Here is a 22,773-nt window from a genome sequence, read left to right as displayed (position 1 = left end):
ACCCCCACTGCCTCCTCTGTGCTGGCTCCCCGCACCCCCAGCCCAGATGGAGCTCCAGACTGGATCCAAGAGCCTGTTACCCACTTCCTCCTGGAGGCGCCTTGAGTCCGGAAAAACTCAACATTTGTAAATTGGAACTCATTGCTCTTCCTCCCAATCTGCCCCCCAAAGCATCCGATCAGCCCTCAAGGCCCCCAGCCCCTCCCCCTCCTCCCCCTCCCTCATCCCATCTACCTCAGGCCCGTGGTCCCATCTTCCAGAGAGCCCTCTCAAATCTACCTCAGGTGCCCCACCCACCTCCTCGGTGGGCCTTGGCTCAGGCCCACAGACCTGGCCAGCTCTAAAAGCTTCCTACCCGGGCTCCTTCCCCGGGGCCTCTCTGCTTTCAGTCCCCCATCCAGGCTGCTGGCAAGACGCTCCTTCCAAAACCATCACTCTTGGGCTTGAAGGCCTCCCATGGGCTCTCTCCGCTGAGAAGAGAAAAGGCCCAAATTCCTTAGCAAGGTATTTGACACCCTGCACAGCTTGGCCTCCACTTATGGTTCCAGAATCGTCCTCTGCATTCCCTGCAGAGGAAGCACTAGGCCTGGGTTTCTCAGACTGCCATCTCTCACCTCTGCACCATAATCATCTGGGGCCTTGGTGGAAAATGCAGAACCCTGGGCCCTACCCCAGAAAACTGCATCGGGGGTTCTAGGCCCGAAGCACACAAAAGCTGAGCCTCCTCACTGTAGCCACAGCAAACTGCTTGCCTGGATCATGCCTCCAGGCCTCTGTTCATGCTGTATCAATGCTTCCCATCTCTCCAAGGCCTAGCCTAAATGTCGTCTCCTCTGCAAAGCCTCTCCTGTTCCCCAGCAGAGTGAATTCCCCACCCACTCTGCTCCTATAACACCAGGCACACACCTCTATTGTAGACCGTGTGTATCACACTGTATGTAATTATGTGTCTGCTGCCTGCCTGCCTTCCCAGCTAGAATGAAATCTCCACCAAAGCAAGTCCCCAGAATGCCTGGAGCCCCCGACACAGTGAATGGCACCCAGCAAGCACTTGATAAATATTAAGTAATTTAAATTGTATCTTACTATTTCTTGGCTCCTGGATCTCAAACACAATGCTTAGCTCCTGGCAAGGTTTTACTGCAATGATGTCTGATGGATGAATTATCAAAGGAAAGATGAGAGCCTGAAATGAATGATGGAAATATGTAAATAAACTAATGATGAATTTTCATCGTTGATTAGTATTCTGGAAAGCCTGTGTGTGCCTGAGACCATCTCTAACCTAAAGGATGTGTGAATCGGGTCCGACGTGAGCCCAGGACTTTTGGTTCCAGGTTCACTGCTGAAATCACCAAAGTTCTGATATTAATCAGAAATGTCACTGTCACCATGATGAGTGCCATGTGCAAAGTACAGGGCCATCTCCCATCACAACTTCCCTGGCATCAGCCATAGGAAATCCTCACTTATCACGCTTATCGTTCCACCTCACAGGGTCCACAGAGAGCCTACTGATACTGCTCAAAGGGAAATCTGATATCTGTCACGAGGAGCTGGCAGAAATCAGCCTTCAGATGCTGATTTCTGGAAAATTCCCTGGAGGTCCAGTGGTTAGGACTCTGCACTTTCACTGCCGAGGACCCGGGTTCGATCCCTGGTCGGGGAACTAAGATTCCCACAAGCCACACAGCATGGTCCCAAAAAAATGCTGAGGCTGGGGTAGCCGGTAGCACTGCTGGAGCGAGGGCAGTAAGGCTTGTCTGGAGGGAGACGGGTGCCGCTTCTAGCCCTGGCTTCCCCATTTACTGTCTGTGTGAGGTTGGACAATTTACCCAATGGCTCCAAGCCCAATGGCTTCTTCCACCATAAAATGAGATCACTTTATGCTCCTAACCCTTAAGGTTATTGAAGATCATGTATGTTACATGACTAGCACGTAGTAAGCATCAAGAGATGATACTCCTATGCTGCTGCGACCCAGGACAACTAGATTCCTGTAAACGATTGGGTGGCGCTGAGTGGGGCTGACCCAGAGGCTGGAATGACAGGAGTTAGGAAGCCAAGTCTCCACCATCCATTAGGGATGGATTCCCAGGTTAGAGGAGAATTCCAGGTCCAAGGGTGATGCTGAGTATGGATACAGATCTTCATTCTGCTCTGTAGCCTGGATGTTCAGAGAAAAAATGATGCAGGGTGAGGGAAGGCCAGGAGGATATGGCCAGATGGGGAGCTTTGGCCCCAGAGGGAAACCCCAGCAATTCTGCTTCCAGTCTGGAGTAAGGGCTCTTTGGCCAGGTTTGCTGCATCCACGACTAATGGAGCTCCCTTAACTGCCCTGTAACCACAGAGGGGAAGTGAAGCCATAACCCCGCCCCTGGCACTGGGCACTGATTTCAGATGGGAAACTGGAAACTAGAGTGCCAGGCGGGCCTTGGGTTTTTCCTATAGACACTCGACTTTCTCTCTCTGTGTCTGCAAGTCCTGTTGTCACTGAGATGCAACAACTCAGACTCCAAATGGGAAGGGGCCTCCCAAAAGATGTCTTCATCCTCACCGGGCCACGTTCTTGCCTGATGAGCCAGGCCCTAGGGAGGCTCCAAGGGCTGAGTTTTCTCCTTTGGGCTTCCTCCTGGGGATCCTGGGGCAGGGGCTGGGCTTGGGGATCACACAGCCTCTCCTAACTGGAAACACAGGTGAGAACCCAGGGAAGGACCTGGGCAGAGAAAGATGGGGAGCCTGGGTGGCTGAGGAGAGGATGGCCTGGTGGATGTAATTGACCTGGCCCCCTCGGTGCTCCCAGGCTTTCAAAACGGACAAAGCCCTGGTTTTGGGGCCTCTGGCTTTCTTCGCAAAGCCCGACACGGCCAATGACTAGGGAAGAGCGACATCTCCTGGCTGCCTGCAGCCATGGCCTTCCTCCCTGGTTGGAGAACCCCAGGGCGTTCTGAGACCATCTTCGGTGCGGTGCCGGATGCCTTTATTTTTTTTTTTATTTTTTTATTTTTTAAACATCTTTATTGGGGTATAATTGCTCTACAATGGTGTGCTAGCTTCTGCCTTACAACAAAGCGAATCAGCCATACATATACATATGTTCCCATATGTCTTCCCTCTTGCGTCTCCCTCCCTCCCACTCTCCCCATCCCACCCCTCCAGGCTGTCACAAAGCACCGAGCTAATATCCCTGTGCCTTGCGGCTGCTTCCCCCCAGCTATCTACCTTACTACGTTTGTTAGTGTGTATATGTCCGGATGCCTTTAGAATCCTGGAACAAAAGGGAATTTGGCCTCTGATTCAGTCGTCTAGGGTGGAGCCTAAGATTCTGCATTTCTAACAAGCTGCTGATACCACTGATCTAGGGACAGCACCTTGATTAGAAAGTTTTATATATGTCAACTATATCTCAATAAAGCTGGAAGAAACTAAAAGCTTTGGGGGGTTCAGATATGAATCAGATCTGGTCCCAGACATCCCAAGGGTCTCAGAGAAGGAGTTGCTTTACCACATATAAAATCTATGAATCACAAGGCAAGACCAGTAGGGAATGCTTCTTGGAGAGGCGGGATCCAAAGGGTGCTTTGAAGGGTGGTCACATAGATCTTCACCAAGGAGAGCCTGCCTGAAGGATCAGCTGGGAACAGCCTTCCTGTGCCTCATGCCTGGCACCTGCGTTGTGTCTACCAACCCAGAAAACCAACCTGACTAACAGCCATAATAACTGACTTGGGGCAGGCCCAAAGATTCCAAGCAAGGTGACTGTTAAAAATACTCACGCGAGTAACATTTCTGAGCAACCCAGAGTCACTTAACTGATTTGCTAAGTATAACCGACTTTACCTCTTAAAAAGAACTCTTCTAATGACCTTCCCAAATGCAGACTTTTCCAGAAAGAGATGAACCTCTAACGGTGATTGGATCACCCTCCAATCACAGGCCCTTCTGCTTGGGTAGGACGTGAAGTAGGAGAAAGGACCGCACTGGCCCTGTGTCACAGAAGGGGAAACTGAGGCTCAGGGAAGTCGCCTCACTTTGCCTGAGGCCACCCAGCAAGGCCAACCACTAGCCCCTCACTCTGACACAGCACTCATGAGAACTCCTGTGCCATCTGCTGCCGCTGACTCCATAAAAACAGTCCCAGAAGGCGTGGAGTGGGGGGGCAGGGGGTGTCAAGAGAATCTGGGAGTCTGGGGTCCAGGCCTTCCGTCCCTGCACGGTGGCCTCAGGCTGGGAACGCTGCCATCATCCAGGGAGGGCAATGAAAGCAGCTTTTACAAAGCAAGGTCTGAGGCCCTCGGACAGGCCCCCTTTGTCGACTTCCTCTGTCCTCCCCACCCCCAAGCCCCTCGCGTCCAGCATCACCCTCTTTGAATGGCTGGCTCCAGCACACTGCAAATTTGCAACACAAATGCACGGCTTGTCTCTCGGTGGAGCCTCACTGCCCCAGCCTTTTGGAGCCTTTTAAAGCCAGCCTTTCTCTGGGGCGCTTTCTTTCCACAGCTCAAGCCCCCAACCCTTAACACACAGGCCCGATCTCGCTAATTAACGCTGGATGAAAACCCATCCTGGGAAGAGAGCCGGGTGGTGAGCGAGCTGTTCCCACCCCTCTCGGAGGATGAGGACGGAACTGGTGGAGAGGGCTGGGCTCTCAGTCTCAAGGCTCGTCCTCGCTTCCTCCCTTCAGCCTCTTCCTTGATGGGTTTAAGAATTTACAGCAAGTTAAGCTCATCACCCAGGATGGCTCCCAGCTCTCCCTGCCCGGCTTTCAGAGCTCAGCTCTGATCGTAAGAACTACAGTAACAGTTGACACTGGCCAAGTGTACCAGACACTTTACAAGCATATTTCTGATCCTCACAACAACCCGGGGAGGCAGGTATTATGGTGCCCACTGTACAGATGTGGTAACTGAGGCTCAGAGCTATTAAACACTTAGTGTGTCCCTCTCTAGGTCTACCTGCCTGAGGAGATGGTGGCACAACTGGATAAACTTATGAAAACTCATTGAACCGTAGACTTCAAACAGATGACTTTTATGATGTGTGAATTGTACTTCAACAAAACCATTAAAGTTCTTTAAAAAAAAAAAACAACAGTAGGAAAATAAGAAGTGGTGGACCATGGAACGTTAACTTGTTGTGGAGCACTGAATTTGCAAGTCAGAAATCTCTGAGTCCTGGCTCTACCACTGCCCAGCTGTGTGACTATGGGAAAGTGGGCAGCCTCTTTGGGCCTCATTTATAACAACAACAACGATAGCAGTGGTAAGAGCTAATTTATGAGACTTACTCTATTCCAGGCCTGTACCTTATCCACTGTCACATTTAATCCTCACCCAACAGCCTCATGAGCCTCACTCCCACTTTACAGATTAGGAAACTGAGATCAAGCATGAAGTCTTCAGCTCAATCTCTGGCACAGAGCTTCAGCTGGGGTTGAATTCTGAGTCCCATGGTTTCTTCAGCCAATTCTGTGTGTCCTATATCTGTCCCCTGGCCTTGTGACCATTCTGGGCGCCCAGCTCTCTGTGGTCCCCACCTTGTGTTGGCTGAGATAACCTCACACCTTCTGACTGTAGGAGAGCCCATTGCCCTGGGGGCTCCCAACTCCTCCATCTACCACCTGCTGCTGTGACCTGTCAGCCTATTCTTAGTCCCTGGGGATCTGGCCTGACCTGACCACTTTGTGTCCAGGCCTTCAGGGCGACATGACACTCAGTCCCTGCTTCTCTGGGGAACAACCCATGTTTGCCAAGAACATGGCTCAGGGCAAGCTAAGAAACTGGATCACAAATGTCACTGCTAGGAGGTTCCTCCAGACATTACTGGTTCTAAGTGTGAACCATAGAGTTGTCCAGGGGCAGGCAAAGACAGTCTCCAGTCTCCAACCAGAGCAGCCCCGTTTAAAAAAAATCTGTTTTGTATATTGCACTTTCACAGAAGATTTCCGAAGAAAATCCATGTTTCAAACTCTTTTAAAAGTTTGAAAGCTACTGTTCTCTGCTGTTTCGCTGGGGGTGCGAGTGGGAATTGATGGTATAGAAGCTGAGGCTTGGAGGGTAGAAGTAGCTTGCTGAGGGTCACCGAGGTCGTGATGGACAGGCACAGGAGGGACAGCAGGTGTCTGGACTCTTACCTTAGGGCTATTTCCACTCCTCGACAACAGCCGTATGGGAAACCAGAGCTTCTGCCTCGCGCACTTTCATGCCATTCTTGAAGATTCTTTAGCTATAGGCTAGAGAAATCTGGAAACACCACCGTCCCAAGATTTCCATCTCTTCCCTCTCACTTCACACACCTCTGAGGCAACTGTCTACGTTTGGCAGCTCCGACACGCGACTATGGATGTCCCCCCGGGCTAGCTGCCTACACCAGTCTGTGACCACAGCGGGTTAAGTCAAATAGAGGAAAATCCTGATAATTGGATAAGGGAAATCGCAAACAACTCTCCTCACTAAGGGGAGAAAAACACAAAACACTTAGTCTGTGAAGTTGACTGCCCTGAAGTGAAATAAAGTTGCACACGGACAAAACAAGATTATATGAACTTTTAAAAAGGCTCATTTATCTCAGAGAATAAATGAACCCTCCGTGTTTCACTGTAAGGAGTACTCCAATTATTAGGGGAGCAGTATTAGACTCTATGCCTCTTGGAATAATATAACTTTCCGCTCTGTCTGTTCTCTCAAAGATAAAGGGAAAGTTCATTACAAGCCTTAATTTGCAAGGGGCAAAACCTCTTTCCCCTATTAGGGTTTGTCAGTGTGATGCTAAAAATGATCCTTTGGTGGACTTGTGAGTAATTGATTCTCTGACGCCGGCAACGCTCGGGAAAATGAAGGTATAAATGATGGGAGCGCCACACAGCCGCTGGAGCAAACGCCGAGCGCGGGGCCCGTGGAGCTGGAGCAACGTCTCAGAGCAGAGGGAGACCCATCACCTCGGAGGTGAGAGGGGGGCGGCCCCGGGGGCTGGGCTGGATGGGGGTGCGAAAGTTGAGAGCAACTCAGAGACACCACATCCAAGAGGCCACTGCCATCCTCTTTGCCCGTGGACTGGTGAGTACATTTTAGGCCCCTCGCTAGGGCCTCTGGAATATGCTTTTGTCGGTGGGTGTCATTTTGAGGTTATCTCAAATGCGTGGACCTCCATCCCTGGAGAGGTGGCAGCAGACACGTGCCAGGTGTCTGTCTGGGGCAAATGAGGTCTCAGTGCTCCTTTGAGGGTGTGCAGGTGGGCTTCTGGGGCAAGACATCACCTGGCTAGATTCTCCTGTCAAGCACGGGATTCTGCCATGGACCAGAAAGGAACCGAGTGGCTGTGCAAATCAATACCGCGCACCGATCGCTCAGAACCGATTCAGCATAATTGCCTGGAAATTGATAACGTTTTGCTGTCTTGCTCAATTGCAGCCGCGCTCCTTACTCTAGGTTTTAGACACAATTATCTATCCTTGGAGCACTCCATTCCCCCCACGCTCGTCTCTCGACCCGGGCTTTAATGGTCCTGAAGTATTTGTATCTTTTACCATAAACCATCTCAAACCCTTTCTGGAAGGAGGTGGGGTGTCACTCTTTTGAATGACCATTCAAGATGCTTCCTCACGAAAAACTTAGATCTCCTTCGACTTGGAACCCTATCGGTGAAAGAGTTTATAAACTGAATCAGGATGCCAATGCTTTGGGGTTCTTAAATTACACAGCAGAATATTTAAGAAAGGTAAAAGATTTTTTTCCAGGAGCTCAAACATGGCCTTGCTAGTTTGGCACTTGAGACCTGACCTCTGCTGTTAGCTGAAGCTTCGTCTGCAGAATTCCTTTAGCAATCCTGGCATGAAGTCTGGCAAGAAGTGCCAACTGATGTAAATCAAATGCCCATTTATCCTGAATCCAGATGACCTCAAATATATCTCACCACAGAATTAGTTTGTAAGCGCTGTGGAGAGTTAACTGATACTCATAATGATAGATGATAACCCCGAAAATGCCTTCGGAGCCATCAAGGGGGTGTCAGTGGTGCTCTCAGACTCGTGCTCGATTTAATTCAGTGAATTCTAGCTCCTTAGACTGGCCAGGTGGAAGATGTCTGCCAACAGCTATTTTAGTCCTAGTGACACAACCTCTATTCTCATCGTACCAGAAACTGGATAATTCTTGTTGCTTTCCCTCTTTGTCTAATGGGATTTTGCCACCCCATGGGTTAGGTTCTCATACCCCAGAGGTTACAGTGGTGGCTTGACCCATCCCTGGGGCAAGCAGTTTATGGCAAATCTTGTGCCTCTTGGTTGACCAGATCATGCGATTGCCCAGTCTCCTTCTGCATGACCACGGGTTACTGGATTTACTATGACTTGCCCCCCAAAGTCTGCCACTGTAGGGTTATTTTCAACTCCCTAAAACCATCGGATGTGCACAGGGACACGCCAACCAAGCAGGTGTTCCTGTTTGTCCCCCTTGTTTCTTCCCCAGAGACCCAGTAACAAAGAGCAAAAGCTTTCAGTCTTCTCAGAACCATTTCCCATGTGCAGGTGATGAATTCTGAAGCACCCCATGAATAGGGAGTCTCGTGAATAAGGGCTTGTTTCTGAGAGGCCGCCGTGCAGATCAGGAGGCCCGTTCTGAAGTGCCCACTCCGAAACTAATTTGATGGAGGACCATGGAAAAAGGCCCTTCTCCTCTCTGGGCTCATTTCCTTGGCTGTAAAATTGGAGGTCGTGATACCTGCTCCTGAGGGCGAGTGTGAGGGTGGGCTGTGCGGGCCGGCTGGGCACAGGGGCTGGGAATCACTTGTGCCAGCCCTGGGAGAAGGGGCAGCGGGTGGGGAGGCTGACGTGGAGCTTAGGCCAAAAACAGGGGTTAGGGCTTCGCTCTGGAGGGGGTGAGGTGTCACGGGCTTCGGAGAGATGAGTGAGGTGACTGGGGGCCTGGATGTGCTCAGGTCATTACAAGATCAGCAGGAAATGAGACGAGAAAGCCCAGGATGCAGCTGGGAGACAGAAGAACGGTGGTCATGTCAAGGAGACCCCTTTGCCTCCAAAGATCTCCTTACTTAGGAAACTCCAGCAGTGGACCAGGTCGGGAAAGGGGGGCCACGTGTGATAGTGTGTGATGAGGACAGAAGACTGAAGATCCTTGGTCTGGGGGGCCAAGTTCTAAGTCAGATGCAAAACGCATCTAAAGGGCTTGTCGTGTTGATGAAGGTCTGGGAGGCACGGCAGGTGGATGTCAAAGGGGCAGCCCGTGGGGCCGACACCGCGGTCTCATCTTTTCTCTAGCCCCAGTCCTTAGCAGAATAGTAAACGCTTAACAAGTATTTGCAGGATAAGGGGACTTGGACTTGGTGCAACGAGAAAAACTTCCTAACAGTTTTTCCTAGAGTTAGTGAGCTCCCTGTCACTCACCAGCAGCAAGTGTTTGAGCTGAAACTGGAGCATTGTCTTTGGGCGGAGAGGATGAAGGGGTGCACGTCAAAGAGGGGCTGATGACTGAGGCCTGGCTGGCTGCTCCCTCCAGCTCTGGAGGTGCAGGGGTCTCGGGCAGCATTGAGCAGTCCCCGGGGTGCTTCCTGGAGTCTCAGGGCATCCCTGGGTTAGTCGAGACCCCGGTGTCTGGGAGAAGAGGGGTGATGCCCTGAGAGGGCAAGTGAGTCCGGGAAAGGAAGTGGATTCCCTCAGGGCTGGCCCTGCCTGCCAGAAACCCCTCCTCAGCAGGACCAGCTGGAAATGGAGTGATGTGGGGAGATTGGTGGAACATGAGGGGTCCTGCCCTCTCAGGGGCTGGCAGAGCCTCCGGAGGGGTCTGTATCCCCATGGAGTGCACATCCTGCTGAGAGGGGGTGCCCCTGGGAGACGAGAAGACCCAACTCTGAGATGGCTGAGTCACTCCGAGGCCAGCCATTTCCACACCGTGGTCTGACAGTAGTGGCACCACCCCAGCCGAGGCAGCTCTCTCCCTGTAGGCTGTTCTTCCCCTAATTGCCGAGCACGGTGTCAGCAGGCCCCAATGAAGAACAATTACATGATCTATGAGATGATTCTGCCTCATGGGCTCCCCAGGCTCCCTGGTCTCTCCCAGGGCAAAATCTAAGCATCTGGAGCAAGATGTATAGCCTTCCTCCCTTTCCTCCGACTCCTCACAAAATCAGGACAGCCTGCTCCCTGAGCATTAGGTCGTCGGACCAGAGGTGTGTGGAGAGTTGCCCACGTGCCAAGCGCTCACTTCAGGTGCCTCATGTCACCTCATACTCACAAGGACCCTATGCAGTAGGTGTAGTTATTGACTCCATTTTATGGATAGAGAAACTGAGGTCCAGAAAGGAGAAGCCGCTAGTCCTGGATGCACAGCTACTGATGGCAGAGCCCAGATGTGAACTCAGATTTGTCTGACTCAGAGCCTCAGCTGTTAGCCCTGTTCAATACCGTCAGTGCCACACTGGGCTGGTGGGTGACTTGGGTGACTAGGGGAAGGTGCTTGCTCCTCCCCTATTCCTTGCTGAGGCCTGAATCCCATGTATAAGGCCTTACAAGGAGGGGCAGTTTCACCATTATCATTCGTTTTACGTTCAACCCTGTGAGGTCAGCAGAGTAGCCTTATCATGCCCATTTTACAGATGGAAAAAATGAGGTCGGAGCTTGTGACTGTCAGAGGCAGAACTTGAACCCAGGTGTGTCTGGGTTCCTCTTCCTACCCGACAGCTTCCAAAAGACAAGGGCCAAACTTGCATGGAGCCAAGCCCAGGGCTGGGCCCACCCAGCAAAAGACATCCCAGTGGCTATGGCTTCACCTGACCTTTTCTTCCTGTCTGTCACTTCCCAGGTGCCAGCACAGGGGTGAAGGATGCTGCTCTGGGTGTTCTTCCTCGTGACCCTCACCCTCAGCAGCGGCTCCCACGGCTCCCCGCCCTCCCAGCCCCTCAGGTAAGCAGTCCTGACAACAGGGCCTGCTGTATTCCTGCCACCCCAAAGCCAGCCCTGTCAGGGTTGCTACTTAGGGGGTGCAGAATCAAGCCACCAGCTGGTCCCCAGCTATCTCCTCGGGCAGCCTCCACTGCTCATCTCTGGGAGGGAGGCAGACTCTGAGCCCCAGAGAGGTCACTCAGCCCAAGTTCCAGCTCTCTCTGGGGACAGGCCACAGAAGGACCTTATAGAGACCCCGTGAGCACAGCCCTCCTGGGCCTCCCACCCTGCCTTTTGACCTCTGACTCCTTCCACTAGGATGCCGAGGTACGCAGACGCCATCTTCACCAACAGCTACCGGAAGGTGCTGGCCCAGCTGTCTGCCCGCAAGCTTCTCCAGGACATCATGAGCAGGCAGCAGGGGTGAGCTGACGTTCTCGTAACTTCTTCCCGTACCCCAAGTGCATCGCGGTTTGGAGGGACCAAGTTTGGTCTCTCCCCTTGCACAGCATCTGTCATTTCTGGACTCGCCATAGCAGAAGGGCTCCAATGTCAAACCTCAGCTTACGCTTAACTAATAAATGATCACTGAGCACCTACTATGTGCTTGTCCCTGTGATGGGCTCCAACAGTGACAACACCAGTGGTAGTCACCACTTGACTGTGGCTCTGCCAGAAACAAAGCCTTTACCCCGGGACATTTACACACACCCAGCACAGTGCTGGGCACAGAGTGAGCCCTTGGTAGTGTTAGCCATTATTCTTAGTTTCTTTTTATTTTTCTTTTAGTATTTATTTATTTATTTGGCTGTGCCGGGTATCAGTTGCAGCACACGAGATCTTTAGCTGTGGCAAGAAAACCCTTAGTTGCTGCATGTGGGAATCCTTTAGTTGCGGCATGTGGGATCTTATAGTTGCAGCATGCGGGATCTAGTTCCCTGACCAGGGATCGAACTCAGGGCCCTCTGCATTAGGAGCACAAAGTCTTAACCACTGGACCACCAGGGAAGTCCCTATTCTTAGTTTCTTATGTGCTCTTTCCAACAACTCTACAAAGCAGGTCCTCTTACTCCCATCGTACAGAAGCTACATTAATAGCTTCTAAAGGACACACACCAAAGAGTGGCAGAGTTAGTTAGCATTCAAACAGCCTGACTCTACAGCCTGAACACTTTTTAGTTTTTTGTTTGTTTTTTTAAAATTTATTAATTAATTTATTTTTGGCTGCGGTGGGCCTTCATTGCTGCGCGTGGGCTTCCTCTAGTTGTGACGAGTGGGGGCTACTCTTCATTGCGGTGCATGGGCTTCTCACTGCGGTGGCTTCTCTTGTTGCACAGCATGGGCTCTAGGTGCGTGGGCTTCAGTAGTTGTGGCTCGCGGGCTCTAGAGTGCAGGCTCAGTAGTTGTGGCGCACGGGCTTAGTTGCTCCGCGGCATGTGGGATCTTCTCGGACCAGGGCTCAAACCCATGTTCCCTGAATTGGCAGGCGGATTCTTAACCACTGCACCACCAGGGAAGCCCCACTTTTTAGTTTTTATTTTGAAAAAATTCCAAACTTACAGAGAACTTGCAGCAATAGTACAAAGGGCTTTCACATTCCCTTCCCTGTAGTCAACAGTTCCTAATATTTTTATTATACTTGCTTACTTTGTATCGAGACATACACACACAAACCCAGGTACGTATTATTATTATTTTGCTGAGCCATTTGAGAGTGGATTGCAGTCATCATGACCCTTTATCCTTAAGTACTTCTGTGTGTCTCCTAGTATCTAATTAAAGGACACTCTCTTACATAATCACAGTATAATTATCACTTAGAGTCCATATTCAAATTTCACCAGTTGTCCCCAACTGGATGTTCCTCATCCAGGACCCAATCCAGCATCACAGGTGCCATCATAGTTGTCATGTCTCTTTAGTTTCTTTTAATCTGGACCAGTTCTTCAGTCTTTTGTGACATTGACATTTTTGATTAGTAAAGGCCAGTTCTTTATAGAATGTCCCTCATATTGGACTTGCCTGGTGCTTTCTCATGATTACATTCATGTTATGCAACAGAAGTGATGTTGCGTCCTCAGTGCATCCTACCAGGCGGCACATGATGTCAATCTGTCCCACTGGTGATGGTAACTTTGATCACTTGGTTAGCATAATGTCTGCCAGGCTTCTCCTCTGTGAACTTAACATTTTCTCCTTTGTAATTAATAAGTCGTCTGTAGGAAGATATGTGTTTCATAGTCTATTGTCTTCACTCCTATAGATACTGTCTTCTTAAACGTTGCTGAGTCTAATTCAGTTGGGTGCAAGAGTCTATGCCAGATATTGGAATAGGCAGAGGGAGGCACCCTGCTCTGCTAACCTTGCCCTGGCCTTTCGCAGGCCTCTCTGCGTCCTATTCAAGTAGCAACCTCAGTTATTTCTCTTTTTCTAATCGAATAGAGAGAGAAACCAGGAGCAAGGAGCAAAGGTACGGCTTGGCCGTCAGGTGGACAGCATGTGGGCAGACCAAAAGCAGATGGCATTGGAGAACATCCTGGTGACCCTGCTGCAGGAGCACAGGTGGGAATACGTGTGTATGTGTGTGTGTATGCGTGCATGTGCATGTGTGCATGTGTGTGTGTTTAGGGACCTCAGAGGTTTCTTTCCCAGAGCGTGGGCTGGAAAAGGAAAGAAACTCCTCATCTCCAAAGGTGTGGGGCTCTACCAAGCAAACTGGGAATGGGGTCCCTCCTTCCACACATCAAGAACCGGAAGAAGGGGAGAAAATGTGCGACAGAGACTGGTCTTGTCCACTGCTGTATCTCCAGTGTGTAGCCAGAGGCCAGGCTCGGTGTCTGTGTCCAGAAATGTTACTCAACAGTTCTGGGATAGGATCCAGGAATCTAAATCATCTTAACAAGGGACCCAGGGGACTCTGATGCTGATGTAGTAGGAGGCGTGCCCTGGATCCCTTACCAAGTTCATAAAACTGTAAAGCCAAAGGAAGACCAGCCCCTCCCAACACCCTCGGGTGGACAAGTGTGAGCAGCGCTCGTGAGAGGGAGAGACGGGAGTGACAGTCAGTTCCCCTCTCCCTGACCCCCACAATCCCAGTAGGAGTCAGGGGAGATCAGGAATGAGTTTTCCCATTTTACAGAGGAGGAAAACTGAGGCAAAGAAGGGGCAGCATCTGGTCCCAAGTCAGGGACCAGGCAGGCCCAAGACCTGCCTTGCTTCCCAGGAGTGCTTCACATGAACTCCACTTCGCAGACAGTTTCCCCAAATGACACGACTGTTTGGAGAAATGGCTATATTTTAGAGCCTGACTTTGAACTGTGAGCACAAACGTGTCCCAGCACGACTCTGCCAGGCACTTCTGGACCAAACTATTAAGCAAATTCAGTTCCCAGCAGAGCTCTCCGTGTGCCCCCTCACCTTCTTCCCAGCCTAATTAAACACCAAGAGCTCAGAGATCTCACCAAGTACAGTCCTTGGGAGATGCAAGCAGCAGCAGGGTGACAGGAAGAGTGCAGGAGGGGCAAGAACCAGCCTGGGAGGCGGGATGGACATCTGAGGCCCAGGTCTGGTTCTGCAGCCAACTCTCCGCACAGAGCAAGTCAGCTTCCCAGTTGCCTCCTCTGTGAAGGGAGTAGGTTCGCTCCAATCACCGCCAAGGTCCCAAAGGCTAGAATTCTTTTAAAAAAATGCCCCTAAGAATAATGCCTCCCCTGTGCCTCTCACGCTGGGATTAGGTCATCATTCACCTGCTTTATGACTCCCACCAGGCCCCAGTGGGGCAGAGTGGCCCTAAGGAGGGCCAAGTCCTAAGAATGCAGGCTTTGTTCCTGCAGGTTAAAAGCCAGAGGCTTCACAGAGCTCGAAGTCATAGAGCAGCAGAAAGGGGCCTGGGGGCTGCTCCAGCCATTGTTCCCGCTCCAGCTCAACTGCTGCAAATACCAGGACATCACAGTGGGCCTGAGGAAACATAACAGCAGAATGAGTTCTTACACCCTAAGAGTTCAGAGTAGAATGATTTGGCAGATGGCTTCCTTTTGCACTCACCACACTTTGTGTCCACATAACAGTCCTGTAAGGTAACAAGTTCAGATTTATCCATCTTCCCATCCCTTAAAAATCATCCAAAGATGGCCAGGCTCTGGGCTGGGGGGACAGCCGTGGATGAGACAGCCGTGGTCTCTGCTCACATGGAATTTATAACACACCGAGGCAGACAGAAATTAATTACTTGTACGGTGGATTATTTAATGTGTGATAAATGGTAAGAGATGTAAAGGGTGTGGTGAACGTGTATGCTGGAAAGAATAACCTAATCTAACCCTGTCTGCGGATTAGAAGCAGCTTCTTCACAGGCAAGTGACTGCCCAGGATCTCACTGGGAGTAGGTTGGGAGAACTGGGGCTAAGACCGAGGTCCTTTTGGGACCCACATAGTCAGTCTTAACACTGGAGTCTCCATCACCCTTATTCCAGGTGTCCTGTCCCATCTTGCCTTTACTCCAGTGCCCCCAGACTGAGATTTATCTTCCTTTCTGCGACAGGACTTCCCAAGGATGAAGATTCTGCATATGTTTCCGGCTCCCTGCAGCTGACACACAACAGCATCCGATTAATCCTATTTAATTTCTGACCTACCTTTTCCTTTATAAATACAATAAAATTCCCCCATACTGGTCTGCATTTCCATTTTTCTTTTATCTTCAACCTAATTTTTCATGTTTTACATAGTTACATTTCCCAAAGTGGTATTACAAGATATTAAAAAAAAAAAAAAGCTAACACTTACCAAACACTCAGTGTCAGCCGGGCAGCTTCACGTGTAGAATCTCATGCGCTCCTCACACAGCCTAATGGGAGGTATTGGCATCCTTTGCATTTCACAGACGAGGAACTGAGGCACAGAAGGGTGAACTGAATTGCCACAGTCACTGCTGGCAAGGAGAGAGCTGGGATTCAAACCCAGGGGGTCCAGCCCAGAACCGGGCTCTTAGCCATATTTGTCTACTCTGGGCGAAAGTCATCCTTCATCCACTGGTGACTTTGTTCACCTATGAGCAATACCATTGATTCATTCAACAAATATTTCTAGAGCTCCCACTATGTGCCAAGTGCTGTTCTAGGCACTGGGAATACAGTTGTGAGCAAACAAAGTCCCTGATCTCATAGAGCTTATATTCTAGGACACAGGGAGGGGGAAGGGTAAGCTGGGACGAAGTGAGAGAGTGGCATGGACATATATACACTACCAAACGTAAAATAGACAGCTAGTGGGAAGCAGCCGCATAGCACAGGGAGATCAGCTTGGTGTTTTGTGACCACCTAGAGGGTTGGGATAGGGAGGGTGGGAAAGAGACGCAAGAGGGAGGGGATATGGGGATATATGTATATGTATAGCTGATTCACTTTGTTATAAAGCAGAAACTAACACACCATTGTAAAGCAATTATACTCCAATAAAGATGTTAAAAAAAAAACGGGAAAGTATAATAAAAACAAGTAAATACAGTAAGTTCCCTGCATACGAAAGAGTTCCGTTCTGAGAGCGCATTCGTAAGCCCAATTTGTTCGTTTATGTCCAACAAAGTTAGCCTAGGTACCCAACTAACACAATCGGCTATAGAGTACTGTACTGTAATAGGTTTATAATACTTTTCACACAAATAATACGTAAAGAACAAACAACAAAAAAATAAACACTTTAACTTTTACAGTACAGTACCTTGAAAAGGACAGTAGTACCGTACCACAGCTGGCGCTTCTTAGCCGTACCAGCTACATCACTGCTGCTTTTACGCTTGCTTCGGGACATCCTGCGTTTGAAACAAAGATACTGAACTACTGTACTCTGTATAGTACTGTACAGCAAAGTACACAAAAGCACAACCGGGCTTCCCTGGTGGCGCAGCGGTTGAGACTCCGCCTGCCGTTGCAGGGGACACAGGTTCGTGCCCCGGTCCGGGAAGATCCCACATGCCGCGGAGCGGCTGATCCCGTGAGCCATGGCAGCTGAGCCTGCGCGTCCGGAGCCTGTGCTCCGCAACGGGAGAGGCCACAACAGTGAGAGGCCCGCGTACCGCAAAAAAATAAATAAAAAAATAAAAAAGCAACCACTTATAGAGGATGCACACACGTGACAATGTACGCCAGACAATTCAACTAACTTACGTGACTGGACATACAAACGCATGTTCACATCTTTGAAAGCTCACGACTTGAAGGTTCGTATGTATAGAATATGTAAGATGGTGGCGATTGCAAAGGGAAAAAAATTAATGGGATGGGAGTGCCGGAGGGGATTATTTTATCTCTAGTGAATATATATGCGGTGTGGTGGTGAGGGAAGGCCTCTCTGATGAGGGACATTTGAGTAAAGTCCCTCAAGAGTTGGCCTTGACAATATGTGGGTGAAGAACATTCCAAGCAGAGCGAAAACCCAACACAAAGGCCCTGAGGCAAGAGCGTGGAGGGAGGAGGAGCAGAAGGTCAGTGCGGCTAGAGCATAGCGAGGCTGTGGGTGAAGGAAAGGAGGCCAAGAGGGAGCGGGAAGCCAGCTCATCTGAGCCTTGGAGGCCATGGTAAGGACTTAAAAATCTCACCCTTGGTGAGATGGGAGCCATCGCAGAGTTTAAGCAGAACGACGTGATCTGACTTGTATTTAATGGTAACTTTTTTTTTTTTTTTTTTGCGGTACGCGGGCCTCTCACTGTTGTGGCCTCTCCTGTTGCAGAGCACAGGCTCCGGACGCGCAGGCTCAGCGGCTATGGCTCACGGGCCCAGCCACTCCGTGGCATGTGGGATCTTCCCGGACCAGGGCACGAACCCGCGTCCCCTGCATCGGCAGGCGGACTCTCAACCACTGCGCCACCAGGGAAGCCCCTGACTTGTATTTAATGTCACTCTGAGAAAGGGTCAGATTCTGGATATATTCTTAGGGTAGAACTCATTTGCTGATGGATACGGTGTGGGGATTGGAGAGGAGTCAAGAATGACTCCAAAGTTTTTGGCCTGAGCAACTGGAAGGATGGAGTTGCCATTTACGAGCTTTGGCGGTGGGGGGTGCGGGTATTAGGAGTTTGGGTTTAGACATACTGAGTCTGAGACGCCCCTTAAAGGCTCCAGTGAGGATGTTGAGTAGGCATCTGGGTGTACAAGTCTGGAGCCAGGAGAGAGGTCTGGTCAGCCGGTTTGGTTTGGTAGCCGTCACCCTTTAGATGGTCATTAAAGTGAGGAGAGTGGGTTAGATCACTAAAGAAGAGGAACAGAAAGAGCAGATGTCCAAGGACTACCGAGGGGCACCCCACATTGAAAGCTTGGAGGAAAGATGAGGAACCAGCAAAGGAGACTGAGAAGGCACAGGCAGTGAGATAACAGGAAAACTACAAGAGAGAAATTCCAGAAGCCAACCGGAGAAAGCGTTTTGAGAAGGGAATGATCTACGGTACCAAATGCCGCTGATAGGTCAAGGCAGTTGAGAACTGAACATGAAAGTGACCATGGAAACCACTGATGACCTTGGCAAGAACAAACTGGGTCGATGGTGGAGGCAAAAGTCTGACTCGAGTGGGTTCAAGAGCAAATGGTAGGGGAATTCCCTGGCGGTCCAGTGGTTAAGACTTCGTCTTCCAATGCAGGGGGTGCAGGTTTGATCCCTGGTCGGAGAGCTAAGATCCCACATGTGCCTCGTGGCCAAAACGCCAAAACATAAAACAGAAGCAATATTGTAACAAATTCAATAAAGACTTTAAAAAAATGGTTCACATCCAAAAAATCTTTAAAAAAAAAAGAGAAAATGGCAGGAGAGGAGTCAGAGCTGGTGAGTATAGACCTGGCTGCCCAATATGGTGGCCACTGAACACATATGGCTGCTGAACACTTGAAATGTGGCTAATATCAACTGAGATGTGCTTTAAGTGGATTTCAAAGACGGTATGGAAAAAGAATGCAAAATATCTCAGTAACGTTTTATGTATTGATTACATGTTAAAATAATATTTTGAATAGATTGGGTTAAATAAAATATATTAAAATTGAATTTCACCTGTTTCTTACTTATTTGTTATGGTTACTAGAAAATTTTAAATCACCTATGGGGCTTGCATTACATTTCTATTGGACAGCACTGGTAGAGACAATTCTTTGAAGAAGTTTTGCTACAAAGGGAAGCAGAGAGCTGAAGCCACTGACCAGATGTACCTACGTCAGTGATTACCCAACTTTTTCTATTCATGAACAGTTTTACCTGGGCCAGATACCCACACACATCACCTACACCACCACACAGCACCCCACACATAGCCTCTTCTTAGACTCTGAACTTTCCGAGAGGGGATCAAAACATTCCATATTTTGACTTGGGTAATGGTTACACTAGCGTAGTTAGATGTAAAAATTCATTGAGCTATACACTTAAGATTTGTGCATCTTACTATAAGTAGATTAAACCTAAAAAAAGAAAAAAAAGTGAAACATCTGGATGATGGGATGTGTGTCTGGATTAAAAGTACGAGAAGATCTGTAGCATCTCAGAGTTGATGGGGACTCAGAGGTGAGCAGTCCCATCTCCGGCCTTTTCCAACCTGGCACACACAGTGCTGGACCCGCATCCCGTGGGCCGGTCTCCCACACCAGGGCTGTAAAGCCAGCTCGGGGCTTCACCCGGTTCAGACCACCTGCTCTCTCTGGGAGCCCCCAGTTTGCCCTCTAAGAAAGAATGTGAAGCGTGGGAAAGGCTCTGCGGGGGGCCACCATGGCTCCGTGGAGGAGACAATACCAACAATGGACAACAAAAGCCCCCTTCAGAAGAGAAGGCTGGCCTTTGAGGGCCGCGGTCCACTTCAACCAAGCTGAGCGGGCTGGCCGAGAACCTGCCAAGGAAGGAGAACAAAGGAGGAGATTGCTGAATGGTGGTTTCGCCAGGCCAGCCCGAGCCCCCCCTTCCTTCCCCCAGACCCACCTGCTCATCTCTTTCCTCCGCCTGTCCCAACAAAAGCAAAGACTGAGGGCTCTCTCAACTTCCAATGAGTTTTTCAAATGAAATAACGAGCACTGGGCCCCGCTGCTACTTGTGGTTTTCGAGGTGAACGCCGTTATAAAGGAAAAGACTGTGATGGCAACAATTCCGATGCTTTATCTCCATTAACTGTGACACTAATGGCAGCTTACAGGACTTAAACCCTCCCCACAGAGGGACTGGGAGCTTCCCATTCCTCACTTAAGATGGAGTGCTATTATTTTTTTTCCCCTAAAGAAATGCTCTAATCAATGGGGGACTTGTTGCTTATGATAATCCCTTATGTTTATATTAAAATTCACAAAGGGGTTTCCCATCCATTGCTTCATGTGCTCCCTACCACAGCCCTTGGGGGAGGGCAGAGCAGAGGTAAGAGGTCCTACAGCTCGGAGGGGGCAAAGCTCGTAACAGACTCCTGATTCCAGGACAGTGCTCCTGTGTTGTTTCAAGCCTCCGGGCCCTTCAGGGAATGACAGCTGGGGAAGCAAGTGAATTCAACAAACCAACAAAGAAACGTGGACCTGGTACAAACTGCTTACTGGGCTCCTGCCAACGACACACAGGAAATAACAATGGTAATATCTATACTAATCCTAGAAAACTCTGAGTTAATGTCAGTGCCAGGCACTGTAGTCTGTGTTTTGGATGTGACCTCTTTAATCCTTATAAAGCCCTCAGAGGTATTATCCCATTTTTACCGATAAGAAACTAAGGCTCAGGGGGTTGAAGAAAGGTCAGTTGGACTCTGACCTGCTGTGCTGAGTACTCTTTATAGAGAAAGCAAGGCCCAGGCGCTACTGTGGTGTCAAATGAAAACCAGAGCTGCACAGCAGTTAGAGGGAAAAACAGATTTTATTCAGGACTTCTGCAATAGGGGGAAAGAGACCTCATATAGAAGTGGGCTCGATTCTGAATACAGCATGGTCTAGTGGGAACTGATAGCCAAGGAGCAGGGTGGGGAACAGCGGATGGAAACTTACCAAGAAGATACATCAGGGGTAAGGGGATTCTAGTTAAGCTGACCTGACAGGGTTCTGGCTGAAGATAGGCCAGGAAGATCAGACATCACCTGGGAGATGGCGGAGGGTGAGGAATCTGACCACATATCAGGGTGATCAGACATGGAGGTGGGAGGGTCTGGTTAAACTGCTCAGCAGGGTTCTTGCTAAGACTAGATTTTAAAAGAAAGAGTACAGATGGGCGTAGGAGAAATTTCAGGATCCTGACTAAAGTTGGTCAAGCAAAGGATCTTTGCTAGTAGCAAATAATTTGAGCAACAAATCCAGTGGATTTCATTAGGCCTGTTCTCAACTGCAGCCTCCCCAGACCTACCACGAGGCTACAAGCAAGCGGACTCTCTCCTGCAGCCTTCAAGAGGCTTCTCCCAGTGGGTAAGGCCAGAAAGACAGCATATGAGCTGTTTCTGCCTCTGCTGTATCTCAGCATAAAATTCAATTTCCCTTAATTTGCTGTCAGTCTTAAAATAAAATCTATCCCCTTTACCACGGCCCTTAAAATCCATATTTGTTATGGCTTCCAAGGATACTCTCTTCCTTGCTAGCTCCACCCTAGTTACTCTGGCCTGCTTTCAGTTCAGATACGCCAAGCTCTTGCCTCAGAACCTTTGCGTATGTTGCTGCTCTGCCTAGAATGTTCTTCCCCAGCTCTGCAAAGACTGCCTCTTTTCCTTCGATTGTCAGCTTAGCCTTCCCAACCCCTCTGGATAAATATTCCTTTTCAGATTTGTGATTACTCTGCTCCCTTTCCCTTGTCCCCTCCGGGATATAAGTGGACCAAGGGCAGGGGATAATCTGTCTTGCTCACTGCCACAGCTGGACCAAGCACAGAGTCTAGCATGTAGCAAATGTCTGTTGTGCTTTATTCTCCAGCTCCTCTAGGTCTGCAGGCCAGCCCTGAACCGGCCATGGCGCCCCTGAGCCCTGCCAGCCCCTTCTCTAGGAAGCTGTTTCCTGATCTCCTGCCCTCCAGCCACTGCATTTCTATGCTCAGGCCCTACTGTCCCTTCTCTACACCTCTGTCCAGCAGGCCTCAACCAGTCTGTTTTCCAGAACTATACAGGTCTGGTTACAGGTGCGACAGTACCAGGTGGGTGGGTCTCCTGTTCTCCTCCCTTCCCCACTACTCTGAGCTGCTGAGGTCCCAGCACCCATAAGCAGGGACACTAGGAGCCACCCAACAGCAGCTGGAGACCAACATCACCTTTTCCCATCAGGGCGGGTTAAGAAGCCAAAATTTAAAAGCAAGGCTTTCAAAGTCATACGTCTACAGGAGCCAGGCAGGTACCAATCGCGTGAAGTCGGTGGGAGGACCGATGCCAGAGCAGGCGCGACCCGTGGGGGCAGGACTGTGGCAGACTGGAGAGTGCAGGCCCAACCCAAAGGCAGCAGATGCTATTCAGCTTCAGCTGATGCTGTCATACAGGAATCAGGCCCAATGTTGCCGGCTCTGATTTTCTTTTTCCAGAGAATCCCAAACCCCCAATTGGATTTTTAAAAAATAAATTTATTTATTTTACTTATTTTTTATAAATTTATCTTTGGCTGCGCTGGGTCTTCGTGGCTGCACACAGGCTTTCTCTAGTTGCGATGAGCGGGGGCTAATCTTTGCTGCAGTGCGCGGGCTACTCATTGCGGTGGCTTCTCTTGTTGAGGAGCATGGGCTCTAGGTGTGCGGGCTTCAGTGGTTTGGCATGCGGGCTCAGTAGTTGTGGCTTGCGGGCTTAGCTGCTCTGTGGCATGTGGGATCCTCCCGGACCAGGGCTCAAACCCGTGTCCCCTGCACTGGCAGGCGGATTCTTAACCACTGTGCCACCAGGGAAGTCCCCAAATTGGATTTTTTTATGAATTTTCTCA

The 22,773-nt window shown here is 49.9% G+C and overlaps 1 protein-coding gene and 1 non-coding gene across 3 annotated transcripts; one reads left to right on the top strand and one right to left on the bottom strand.

The window, feature by feature from the left end:
* The first annotated feature begins 6,876 nt into the window (after positions 1 to 6,876).
* Positions 6,877 to 15,570, top strand: GHRH (growth hormone releasing hormone). Of its 2 annotated transcripts, none has more exons than XM_065892964.1 (5): positions 6,877 to 6,944; positions 10,812 to 10,912; positions 11,210 to 11,314; positions 13,334 to 13,453; positions 15,432 to 15,570. In XM_065892964.1, exons 2-5 carry the CDS (start codon positions 10,833 to 10,835, stop codon positions 15,445 to 15,447), a joined length of 321 nt encoding a protein of 106 aa, XP_065749036.1. In that variant the 5' UTR covers positions 6,877 to 6,944; positions 10,812 to 10,832; the 3' UTR covers positions 15,448 to 15,570. The 2 variants fall into 2 exon arrangements, with proteins under 2 accessions (XP_065749036.1, XP_065749035.1); XM_065892963.1 differs by having other exon boundaries at positions 6,902 to 7,055.
* On the bottom strand, positions 11,826 to 11,899 carry TRNAR-CCU (transfer RNA arginine (anticodon CCU)). The gene has a single exon. It is a non-coding gene; the product is annotated as a tRNA-Arg (tRNA).
* Positions 15,571 to 22,773: the final 7,203 nt, after the last annotated feature.

Source organism: Phocoena phocoena, chromosome 15, assembly GCF_963924675.1.
Source record: "Phocoena phocoena chromosome 15, mPhoPho1.1, whole genome shotgun sequence".
Lineage (NCBI taxonomy): Eukaryota > Metazoa > Chordata > Mammalia > Artiodactyla > Phocoenidae > Phocoena > Phocoena phocoena.
Note: the sequence above shows the minus strand (reverse complement) of the source record. Positions and strands in the feature narration are given on the sequence as shown.

Excerpts from the sequence above, each read along its gene's own strand:
- GHRH (XM_065892964.1), top strand. The coding sequence starts at position 10,833 with ATGCTGCTCTGGGTGTTCTTCCTCGTGACCCTCACCCTCAGCAGCGGC. Across the intron at positions 10,913-11,209 it reads CCGCCCTCCCAGCCCCTCAG|GATGCCGAGGTACGCAGACG; the intron begins GTAAGCAGTCCT and ends TCCTTCCACTAG. Across the intron at positions 11,315-13,333 it reads ATCATGAGCAGGCAGCAGGG|AGAGAGAAACCAGGAGCAAG; the intron begins GTGAGCTGACGT and ends CTAATCGAATAG.